This window comes from Lynx canadensis, chromosome D1, assembly GCF_007474595.2.
Source record: "Lynx canadensis isolate LIC74 chromosome D1, mLynCan4.pri.v2, whole genome shotgun sequence".
NCBI classification, from domain to species: domain Eukaryota; kingdom Metazoa; phylum Chordata; class Mammalia; order Carnivora; family Felidae; genus Lynx; species Lynx canadensis.
This window is the reverse complement of record NC_044312.2, coordinates 21,308,819-21,321,920: the sequence shown is the minus strand read 5'-3', so window position 1 is coordinate 21,321,920 and position 13,102 is coordinate 21,308,819. Positions and strand designations below refer to the sequence as shown.

The following is a 13,102-nucleotide window of genomic DNA, read 5'->3' as shown; positions in this document are numbered from 1 at the left end:
TGCATGAGCACATACCTTCTCACTCTCAAAATAAATAAATATTTTTAAAAAATGAACTGAGGGTTGATGGGGGGTGAGAAGGAGGGGAAAGTGGGTGATGTACATTGAGGAGGGCACCTGTTGGGATGAGCACTGGGTGTTGTATGGAAACCAATTTGACAATTTCATATTAAAAAAATAAAATTAAAATTAAAAAATAACACAAAAAAGCCCAGACATATTGTTACTCCACTGTCTGGTGGCCAGCTATAGCAGCTACATGCAGAGGAGGACAGTGCCCGTTGTGAACAAGAGTCCCATGGCTCTTGTCTAGGCTGCTGAAGAGTTGTGTTTTAAGTGTGCCAGGAGCATTCATAGGTGCTGTAGTCTGTGGTTGTGGGAGGCCAGGCAAGGAATCCTGAATTTGCTCCAGATAGATGCCCCCACATCTGTTTCCCCATTTCAGATACTCCGGTCCATCACCAGAGGGATGTACCTTCTTAGTACTATTGAAGCTAGTGTGATTGTTCTAAGAATGTACAAGCATTCTGCAAATTAGGGCTTTGTTATTCTGAAGTGTTTGAAATGAAATATGAAATTGGCTCTAAATTGGTTTAACATGAAAGAGAAAAGCTCTTTCCTTATTTGAATGATTTCATTTGTAAACTTTTGAATGGTTTTAAAAGTGATTTAAAACTCTATGTTACTTTTATATTCAATATTTTTTGTTATGGGGATTGTAAAAAATTTATGATTATACGCATTAAGAATTCATGATCAGTAATTGCTGTTTAATTCACAAAATCTGATAGAAAAAATAGGTTCCAGAAACAAGCACATATTTTAATTAAGGATTATGAAGATATTTTATTTGGAAATATTATCTAATAAATAAAATAATGACAAGTCTCCTTCCCCTCCCCCATGGTCTTCTGTTAAGTTTCTCAGGATCCACATAAGAGTGAAAGCATATGGTATTTTTCTTTCTCTGTATGACTTATTTCACTTAGCATAACACTCTCCGGTTCCATCCACGTTGCTACAAAAGGCCATATTTCATTCTTTCTCATTGCCAAATAGTATTCCATTGTGTATATAAACCACAATTTCTTTATCCATTCATCCATAAGAGACTCTTAAAAACTGAGAATAAACTGAGGGTTGATGGGGAGTGGGAAGGAGGGGAGGGTGGGTGATGGGCATTGAGGAGGGCACCTGTTGGAAGGAGCACTGGGTGTTGTATGGAAACCAATTTGACAATAAATTTCTTATAAAAATAATAAAAATAAAGTTATTTAACCTAAAAAAATAATGACATTTTTCAAGTGTATTTTGAGTTTCAAATAATTTACATTAATATGGTATTTATTGAAAATACTAAACTTTTATTTTACCATGAAACATAACACACATATTGAAAAGTTCACAGAATATTTATTCATAATTTAATAAATGATAAATCAATGTAATCCCCACCCAGTTCATAAACTATTGCCAAAATAGTTTATTAAGTATTTATAGCTGTATTTTTCCCCATATGGGTATTTAGTTCCCCCAAACTTAGCCCAACAATATGAGATAGGTAAATAGTTAAATTAGGGCAAGTGGAATGGGGTATTCATGACATAGTTCAACTTTTGGTGAATGTCTTCATAGTTGGAGGAATGTTTGTATAAACAGTCATATTCAGTGTTAAAAGAGTTAGGTAATATATAATTTTGTGAGTTTTTGCAAGTTTCTGCACACTAACTATCTACTAGACTTATTACACAGAATCCTGTAAATAATGTACAGAAAATATTTTGGAAAGAAAATATCTAGATAAGGAAAGAAAGCTCTTGGGTCTTTCTCAATTCTCTCATGCTCCTTGGGTTTACCACTCTTACATCTGGCCATTCAGAGCATACTATTAACTTTTTTTGTCTGACCAGGACTCTACTTTTATTATTGTTTTTCACTACTAAATAGCTTTTTCATGCTGAAATTTTCAAAAGGAAACCATTGGAGAAATAATGAAAAATAAGGATAAACATACAAACCTAAAATAATCCAGTTTCCAGAACAGAAGAGTTTTCTGCAAATTTTGGTGGACTCATACGGCAAATGCTTGGGAATAGTATTCTTTTCTTTCCAGCTTTTCTCTATTCCTCACCATGTGGTATAGTCTTTTCTGACTGAAGTCTTCCCTTTAGGGAAGTCGCCCATTGGCTTCTGGAAATTTACTTCATGATATAAAGAGAGATATTTGAAAGGAGTTCTGTCCTCTTGTTCTCTTGTTTTCTTCTTTGGATGTAATTGTTTTTAGATTGGATTATTGGAGCTATGGCAGTCATTTTGTGACTAGGAGGTGAAAAGTTTGAGGATGAGGCCAATAGTTTGAGGACAGTGGAATAGAAGAACCTGGGTCCTTGAGAGTATTTAGTTGGTGAACCAACCCTAGGATGCTGTACCTCCAAATTTATTATTATTTGAGAAAAATAATTGCCTATTTTAAATGAGTATTCGAGCATTCTGTAATAAAGGTACAAACTTCCTAATTGATAACATGGGTTAATGATTACATTCCTGAGATACTAAGTAGTATATTATAATAACAAATGAATATCTTGGGGGATAGTCTTGTAACTTTCAGTAAACACTGAAGAGAAAAGTTGTATTATGATAGAAAGGAGAGTATATAAATATTTACACTTAAATTTTAAGTACATTCTTCAGTTCACTTGGCTAGTGCTTTTCATTCATTGTACTCCTGTCGTCTCTGAAATGTAAACATTCTCTTTTTTATATTTGTGGAGAAGGGTAAGAGTTCGCACAATACTTAATGTACTCAAAACACTACAATCAATCAAAATAGTACTTTCATGATTTTTTTTTCATATTTAACTCTCAATTGATTTCTTCTTTAATTTTATATAAAACTTAATCATAGCTTTTGAGACTCATGTTTTTATTAGTGTTTCAGTTGCCCATTGGGTAATTGAGGGACAGACCTGTGCTTTCAGAACTTTTTCTAGCAGCAGTGAATATGGCTAAATGTGAGGAAGTATGTGGGAAAATGCTAGAATAACAGTTAGGAGTCACTACAGTTCAGCAGCATAGTTGAATTAAGAGCTAAAAACTTATTGAACTTGTGTAGTGCCTGAGGGAAGTGGATGGAAATCATCGTAGACTCTGATGTTTATAGCTTGTGAGAAATGTGGAAGCCTTTCTGAAGGTTTTCACCAAAGAACACCATAATTTACAGAATTATTTATGGAGTGCCTCGTATGCATTCTGTACTCTACATAACACTGTGAGAAAAGTAGTAAACAAGACAGAACTGATGTCTGTCCTTATAAAACTTACAGTTTATGGGAGAACATGAGGATTAAAGGGAAGAATGTCTTCTGAACACCGTGAGAAAAGTAGTAAACAAGACATGGGAGAACATGAGAATTAAAGGGAAGAATGTCTTATAAGTGTTATGATACAAGATCTGGAAGTTCTCAGAATGTAAATAACAACAGCTGACATTGATTGACTATTTACCACATGCCAGGTACTGTTCTAAATATTTTACGTACATTTTTTCATTTAGTCATCAAAACAAACCAATGAAAGAGATGCTGTTATTGTCATCACTATTTTTAAAATTGTGAACTCAAGGCATGGAGATTTTAAGTAATTTGTCAAGTTTGTAAGCATGGTGTATGGTTCGAACACATGCCCACTAACTCCTTAGCCCCCACTCTTTTCTATGAGGAAAAGAATATGGCATCATTTCTTCATTAAATCATTAAATGTATGGCCTCTTACATTTAAGGACCCAGTAGGACTTTCAGGGACAAATTACAGAAGGTATTTGGAAATAAAAACTTTAAAATTGGGACTTCTGAGGAAGATGCTCGGGTAGGAGGATCCTAAGCTTCCCTCATCCCACAGATACACCTAGATAACACCCATATTGGTGTAAACAACCCAGAAAATGATGTGAAGCCTGGCAGAACAGGTTTTCCACAGCTAAATGTAGAGAAGAAGCTACATCAAAAACAGTAGGAGGGGAGAGATATGGGCTGCAACCTGACTGACTGTCCCTAGGCTGGAGGGACACCACAGGTACAGGAAAGGGAGAAAGGCAGGTACCACACTAGGCATCCCAGGCATGGGGGACCCACACTGGGAAGATGAATGCCCACACATTTGGCTTTGAAAGCCAGAGAGACCTAACTTCATGAGTTCTTATAATTAGTGTGGCTTGACCCCTGGAACTTTAAAAATCAGCAGGCTTCCCAGAGCCAGAGGGTGATAAGACACTGAGTCTCTGCCCTTAAAGACATAGCATAACAAATAGCCCCTCTGAGATACAGCATAGAAGCAGAAGTTTGAAAAATGTCCAGGATATATGGGAAGTAGATTTATTTACTAATCTCAGAACATGTGCTGGAGGGGCAGGTATCTTTGGGAGACTTCTCCAAGAACAAAGGAGCTGGCGGGCAACATTTCTCCCCTGTGTCCCAGCCTAGATACCCAGACACCTTTGAGAATCAGCACAGTGCAAACACTCTCACCCAGCTTCGCTATCAGCCTGTGCCATCCTTGTGTGCCCCTGCTGACACCCCCCAGCTTGACCATTCTCCAAAGCTTATCAGGTCTCCTTCCACAGCAGTCCTGTGCACACCTTGCTAATACAATGTGCCCTGCCTCTGCATTCTCTTATGGGCCCTCCCTATCCACCATGCCCTTGGTAGGAGTCCATCCACAGCAATGCCACAAGCACGGAAGTGTGCAAATATCCCTGAAAGAGGGCAGTACCACTCTAAAGTGACTCCTGCCTTGGGTAGAAGGGAAGATAACTATACATACCAGTTTAGTGGTGGACCCATAAATGAGTTGGGGGCAGATATCTGGTCTGGCTGTGGCCCTGCCCACCAATGAAAGCTTCTTAGAGCACAACACTGGGAGAGTGCCCTGCAGTTCCATGTAACCAGAGCTCAAGGTCTGACCCTATTCATGCCCAAGATGGCCCCAGAATGGTCCATGAACAACAGAGGGACCAAATCCTTTCCACAGCTGGAAAAGAGAGCCATTGCATATGACTGGACTAAAGGCAAATGTGACTCAGCCACAACAGTAGGGTGCATGTAACATGGAGAAGACACTCCTAAAGTGCCAAGTTCTGGTGAACAGGGGACATTGCACTGCAGGCCACTACTTTCCAGCAGGAGCCATAGCTGACTTTCCTAACACATAGAAACATACAGAAAGCTACACAAATGAGTGGACAAGGAATATGTCCCAAATGTAAGAACAGGACAAAATCACAGTAGAAGAGCTAAACAAAATGGAGATAAGTAATAAGCCTGATAGAGAATTTAAAGTAATGATCATAAAGATACTCACTGGACTTGAGAAGAGTGGAGAATCTCAGTGAGTCCCACAGCAAAGCAACAGAAAACCTAAAAAAGAACCAATCAGAGATGAATAACCCAATAATTGAAATTAAAAACAGAGAAAGCAGAAGAATGGGTCAGTGACCTGAATGACAGAATAATGGAAAGCAATCAAGCTGAACAGGAGAAAGAAAAAAGGATAATAAAGAATGAGAATAGATTAAGGGAATTCAGCGACACCATCAAGCATATAACATTTGCATTATAGGGATCCCAGAAGGAGAAGAAAGATAAGGAGCAGAAAATTTATTTGAATAAATAATAGCTGAAAAGTTCCTGAATATGGGGAATGAAACAGATATACAGATCCAAGGGGGCACAGAGACGCTCCCCCTCACCCAAATCAACCCAAGGAGGTCCACACCAAAATCCATTGTAAATAAAATGGCAAAACAGTTGTGATAAAGAGAATTTTAAAAGAAGAAAGAGAAAATAAAAGTAGTTATATACTACTTTTCCCCATAAGGAAATTAGCTAATTTTCCAGTAGAAACATTCTAAAGGCTAGATGGGCGTGGCATGATATATTCAAAGTGCTGAAAGAAAACAACCTGCAGCCAAGAATACTGTATCCAGCAAGGCTATCATTCAGAATAGAAGGAGAGATAGTTTCCCAACAAGCAAAAGCTAAAGGAATTAATGACCACTAAACCAGCCCTCCAAGAAATATTAAATACTAAAGGGGACTTGTTGAGTGTAAAGACCATAGGCAGGAGTAAGAAAAGTGGGAAGCACAAAAGCAATAAAAGTAAATGTATATCTAAAAATCAGTCAAGGTATTCACATGATAAAAGGATGTGAAGTATGACACCATATACTTAAAACATGATGGCAGAAGGAAGTAAAAACTTAGTGCTTTCAGAATGGGTTCAAAATTACGCATCCATTGACTCAATATAGACTGCTATATGCATAAGATGTTATATTCAAACCTGATTGGAACCACAAATCAAAAACTAGTAATAGATATGTAAAAAATAAAAGAAAGGAATCCAACTGTATCACTACAGAAAGCCAGCAAGCCATGAGAAAACAGAGTAAGAGAAGAAAGGGATAGAGAAACCTACAAAAACAACCATAAAACAAGTAATAAAATGACGATAAGTACATACATGTCGATAATTACTCTGAATGTAAATGGACTAAATTCTTCAATCAAAAGACAGAGGTGATGAAATGGATAAAAAAAAAAAGATCCATCTGTATACTGCCTACAAAAGACTCATTTCAGACCTAAAGATGCATACAGATTGAAAGTGAAGGGATGGAGAGGCATTTATTGTGCAAATGGAAGTGAAACAAAAGCCTGGACAGCAATACTTATATTGGACAAGACAGACATTAATACAAAGACTGTAACAAGAGACAAAGAGGGACACTACATGATCATAAAGGGAACAATCCAACAAGAAGGTACAACAATTGTAAATATTTATGAAACCAATGTGGGAGCACCCAAATACATAAAGCAGCTATTAACAAACATAAAGGAAGTAGTTGATAGTGACACAATAATAGTAAAGGATTTTAACACCCCACTACATCAATGGATAGATCATCCAAACAAAATCAATAAGGAAACAGTGGCTTTGAATGACGTATTGGACCAGATGGATATAACAGATATATTCAGAACATTCTGTCCTAAAAGAGTGGAATACACATTCTTTTCAAGTGTACATGGGACACTCCAGAATAGATCATATGTTAATCCACAAAACAAGTCCCAACAGATTCAAAAAGATTGAAGTCATACCAAGTATCTTTTCTGATCACATCACTATGAAACTAGAAATCAATCACAAGAAAAAACCTGGAAATACCACAAATACATGGAGATTAAATAACATACTATAAAAGAGTGAATAAGTTGGGGCACCTGGGTGGCTCAGTTGGTTAAGCATCCAACTCTTCATTTCGGCTCAGGTCACGATCTCACAGTTCGTGAAATCGAGCCCTGTGTGGGGCTCCACGCTGACAGCATGATGCCTGCTTGGGATTCTCCCTCTCTCTCTCTCTTTGCCTCTTTCCCACTCGTTTTTTTTCTCTCTCTCAATAAATAAATAAACATTTAAAAAGAAAGAATGAATGAGTCAAGAGGAAATAAAATAATACATGAAGACAAATGAAAATGAAAACACAATGGTCAAAAATCTTTGTTCTAAGAGTGAATTTTTTTAATTTTTAAGTGTTTTTGTTTATTTTTGAGAGAGAGAGAGACAGAGCATGAGCAGGGGAGGGGCAGAGAGAGAGAGACACACACACAGAATCTGAAGCAGACTCCAGGCTCTGAGCTGTCAGCACAGAGCCCGACGCAGGGCTTGAACTCGTGAACTGCGAGATCATGACCTGAGCCGAAGTTAGACACTTAACCAACTGAGCCACCCCAGCACCCCTAAGAGTGAAGTTTATAGTAATACAGGTCTACCTCAAGAAGCAAGAAAAATCTCAAATAAACAACCCAACCTTACAACTAAAAGAGCTAGAAAAAGAAGAACAAACACAACCCCAAACCAGTAACAGGAAGAAATAAAGATTATAGCAGAGATAAATGAAATAGAAATTAAAAAAAATAGAACAGATCAATGAAACCATGAGCTGATTCTTTGAAAAGATCAACAAAAATGATAAACGGTAGCCAGAATAATTTTTTAAAAAGGAGAGAAAGGACTCAAACAAAATCAGAAATGAAAGAAGAGAAATAATGACCAACACCACAGAAATACAAAAGATTATAAGAAAGTATTATGAAAAATTATATGCCAACAAATTGGACAAAGTAGAAGAAATGGAAAAAATTCCTAGAAACTGAAGCTGGAAGAAATAGAAGATTTGAAGAGACCAATTACCAGCAATGAAAAATAATCAATAATAATAAAAAAAACCTTCCCAAAACAAAAGTCCAGAACCAGATATCTGGCTTCACAGGCGTATTCTACTAAACATTTAAAGAAGAGTTAGTACGTTTTCTTCTCAAACTACTCCAAGAAATAGAAGAAGAAACACTTCCAAATTAATTCTACAAGTCCAGCATAACACTGATATCTAAGCCAGATAATTTCAGTACAGAAAAAGAGAACTATAGGTTAATATCTCTGATGAGCATAGATTCATAAGTCCTCAACAAGATATTAGCAAACTGAATCCAACAATACATTTAAAAAATCATTCACTATGATCAAGTGGGACTTACTCCTGGGATGCAAGGTGGTTCAGAATTCACAAATCAACCGTCATGATACATCATATCAATAAGAGAAAGGATAAAAATCATATTACCATTTCAATATGGAGAAAAAGCATTTCACAAAGTACAACATAAATTCATGATAAACACCCTCAATAAAGTAACAGCTAACTACAAATCTGTAGTAATCAAATACTACAAATCAAATACTACTGTAGTAATCAAATATACTACATATCTATAGTAATCAAAATAGTATGGTACTGGCACAAGAATAGAAACATAGATCAATAGAGTAGAATAGAGATCCCAGAAATAGATCCATGATTATATGATCAATTAATCTATGACAAAGGATGCAATAATATGCAATGGAAAAACAGTCTTTTTAACAAATGGGGTTGGGAAAATTGGACAGTTATAGCAAAAAAAAAAAAAAAAACTTTCTTACACCATATACAAAAATACACTCAAAATAGATTAAAGACCTAAATGTGAAACCTGAAACCATAAAAATACTAGAAGAGAGTACAGACAATAATTTCTCTAACATTGGCTGTAACAGCATCTTTCTAGATATGTCTCCTGAGGCAAGGGAAACAAAAGTAAACATAAACTATTGGGACTACATAAAAATAAAAAGATTCTGCACAGCAAAGGAAACAATCAACAAAATAAAAAACCCAACCTATTGAATGCAAGAAGACATTTACAAATGATATATCCAATAAGGGGTAAGTATTCAAAATATAAAGGACTTATACAATTCAACACAAAAAAAACAAGTAACCCAATTAAAAAATGGGAGAAGACATGAATAGACATTTCTCCAAAGAAGACATACAGATGGTCAATGGACAAATGAAAGGATGCTCAACATCACTCATCACCAGGGAAATGCAAATCAAAATCACAATGAAATATCATTCATACCTATCAGAACGGCTAAAATGAACAACACAAGAAACAACAGGTGTTGGTGAGGATGTGGAGAAAGGGTGACTCTCATGCATTGTTGGTGGGAATGCAAACTGGTGCAGCCACTGTGGAAAACAGTATGGAGGTTCCTCAAAAAGTTAAAAATAGAATTACTATATGATCGAGTAATTCCACTATGGTGTATTTACCCAAAGAATACAAAAACACTAATTTGAAAAGCTCTATGAACCTCTATTATTTATAATAGGTAAAATATGAAAGCAACCCAAGTGTCTATTGATAGATGAAAGAAGAGGCGATATGTATATACAATAGAATTTTACTCAGTCATAAAAAAAGAATGAAATCTTGCTATTTACAACAACATTGATGGATATAGATTGTATAATGCTAAGTTAAATGTCAGTCAGAGAAAGATGAATACCAGAAGATTTCACTCATATGTGGAATTTAAGAAACAAAACAATAAAGAAAAAAAGAGACCAAAAAAACAGACTCTTAACTATAGAGAACAAATTGATAATCTTACCAGGGGGGAGGTGGGTGGGAGTAAGAGTGAAATAAATTAAGGGGATTAAGAGTACATTTATCATAGGTGCCTGGATGGCTCAGTCGGTTAAGTGTCTGACTCTTGGTTTTGGCCCAGGTCATGATCTTGCAGTTCATGGGTTCAAGCCCTGCATAGGGCTATTCACTGACAGCACCAATCCTGCTTGGGATTCTCTCTCTCTCTTCCTCTCTCTTCATTTCCCCTTCCCTCTCTCTCTCTCCCTCCCTCCCTCTCCCTCCCTCCCTCTCTCTCTCTCCCTCTCTCTCTCTCTCACACACATAATAAATAAATAAACATTAAAAAGTACACTTATTGTGATGAACACTGAATAAGATATAGAGTTGTTGAATCAGTATACCTGAAACTAATAAAATTGTACCTTAATTATACTGGAATTTAAAAAATCTAAAAAACACCTTTAAAAGTGAGAAAGGTATTAACCTTTCTTTTTGGAGGTGACCCAGGAGAGATAACAACTGAATTGAATTACTGCAATATTTGAAATATTTAAGAAAAAGAAATAAAGCTGTAGGCAAACTATGGAAAGTTTTCATTTAGGATATGGGAAGAAAGGGAGAAAGAACTTATGCAATAGATTTTCATTAAGAGATGAAGATGATAGAAAGATGGGAGTTTAGTTTTGCCTCTGCCTTGGGGAATGTACAATCCTTAGAGTGAAATGTAAACTTGATTAGCTATTGAGTCCCTAAAGAACTAAAGAGAGATTGTGGTCCCGAGTGTAAACACAATCAATCCCTTTATTTCTCTTTTGTACATAGACTCTATTCCTTGGGATGGAGACTGAGCAAACATCTACCCTGTTTATAATCAAGTGCACTTTATCATTAAACTCACATTCAGTCTTCTGTGTCTTAAGTAGCAAATGTGATGATAATAAAGACTTTGGCCTCTGCTGCTTGAGAGGACTGAAAGTTATAATCAGAAATTATGATATATAGTCCAGAAATATTTGAAGGGCATATCTGAAATTAAGTATGGGCTAAATCCTTTTAGAATTAAAGGAACCAAGGCCTCAAGAGCCTGAAATTTCCTTTCCAAGACTACAGGGATAAATACCAAAGATAAGGAAGCACTGAGGTTTTCTGGCCTAAGGAGGGTGAGTTTCTGAATTCTGTTTATATCAATGTCCTTATTGATTTGACATGGAAGTCCAAAAATGTAAGGTAAGCCACTTCCCTCCCCCCCGCCATTTTGTGTAGTCCTAAGACTCAAGTAAAACTGACAGGAGAATATGTTTCAGGGGATAAAAGAATGTTCAGATATCAGAGGGTTCAGGGGATGTAGTATCTCAGTCAGTTCCCTCTCCATGGGTGGAACCCTCAATGTTCTAGATTTATGACGTTTTCTCTGTGACATGTTACAGTAACTCAACCTCACCTAGACTCTGGTCCCTTAGTGTTGGATTAGGAACAATATTCATGGTTCCCAATCCACTAAGTCTAATTTGGCCCATTAGAGGCCAGCTTCAGCTTGTTAGGGTCTCTGCCTCCAACTTTACTGGTGATGAGAAGGTTCAAGTGAATGAAGAAATAGTGAGATGGGAGAAGGATGATTCTGTCGTGGGCCATGCTTCTTCTTACTCACCTTGGTTTTCCAGCAGTCACGTTGGCATGTGGCAGCACTGGCTTTCCCTCTTAAAGCAAAGTTTGTGATGCACTTTGCTACATTTAGCTTATTAAGACTCTAGTAAGGGAAAGTCCCTGTCACTTAGTCTCATGTTGATGGAAAAGACAGATTCAATGGGTCCGGGTTGGGGTAGCCTTAGACATTCCCAGTGTACACACTCTCTTGTGGGATGAGATATTGCAGGAAGAGCTGAGTTTTTCTGAGTTTTCTTGTGTGTCCACAGATCCCCTTAGAAAAGAATGACTCCTGGAAATGCCTCTTCTGTGACTGAATTCATTCTGGTGGGATTAACAGACCTATCAGAACTCCAGCTTCCCCTGTTCTGCCTATTTCTAGTCATGTATGTGGTCACTGTGTTGGGAAATATGGGCTTGATCATTTTAATTGGGCTGAATTCATACCTACACACCCCCATGTACTTTTTCCTCTTCAATTTGTCCTTCATAGACCTCTGCTATTCTTCAGTATTTACACCAAAAATGCTGATGAATTTCCTATCAAAGAAAAATATTATCTCTTATATGGGATGCATGACCCAGCTTTACTTTTTCTGTTTTTTTGTAATTTCTGAATGCTATGTGCTGACATCAATGGCCTATGATCGCTATGTGGCCATCTGTAACCCACTTTTGTATAATGTTGTCATGTCCCCTAAAGTGTGTTCCAGCCTTACGCTTGGTTCATATTTGATGGCATTTTCGGGTGCTATGGCCCACACAGGATGCATGCTGAGACTGACCTTCTGTGATGCAAACACCATCAACCATTATTTGTGTGACATCCTCCCTGTGCTCCAGCTTTCCTGCACAAGCACCTATGTGAATGAGCTGGTGGTTTTCATCGTGGTGGGCATCAACATCATTGTGCCCAGTGTCACCATCTTTGTGTCTTATGGTTGCATCCTCTCCAGCATCCTCCGCATCAGTTCCACTGAGGGCAGGTCCAAAGCGTTCAGCACCTGCAGTTCCCACATAATTGCTGTTTCCTTGTTCTTTGGGTCAGGTGCAATTATGTATCTTAAACCATCTTCTGTTGGGTCTATGGATGAGGGTAAAATCTCTTCTGTCTTTTATACCAATGTGGTTCCCATGATGAACCCCTTAATCTATAGTTTGAGGAACAAAGATGTTAAAATTGCTCTAAGAAGAACTCTCGGTAGGAGAGTGTTTTGATCAGAAACAGTGTCTGTGCAAGTGGTCATAGGGTAGGGATATTTTGTGTATTTATTTATAGTATTTTTAGTGGAAGTCTTCCTATCCTGTTTCTCACTGTGGTGAAGGAAATATGAGTCTTCTCTCAATCTGTTTCTGTTTTTTTTTAGGTTTGATCTGATTCCTTTGATTACCATTTTTACAACTTTTCCTCATTTTTC

The 13,102-nt window shown here is 37.1% G+C and overlaps 1 protein-coding gene across 1 annotated transcript; it reads left to right on the top strand.

Annotated features, from left to right (window-relative positions):
* The first annotated feature begins 11,458 nt into the window (after positions 1–11,458).
* On the top strand, positions 11,459–12,902 carry LOC115525298 (olfactory receptor 8B3-like). The gene is made up of 2 exons (XM_030332424.1): positions 11,459–11,466; positions 11,969–12,902. The coding sequence occupies exons 1-2, from the start codon at positions 11,459–11,461 to the stop codon at positions 12,900–12,902; spliced, it is 942 nt and encodes a 313-aa protein (XP_030188284.1).
* The last annotated feature ends 200 nt before the right edge of the window (positions 12,903–13,102 follow it).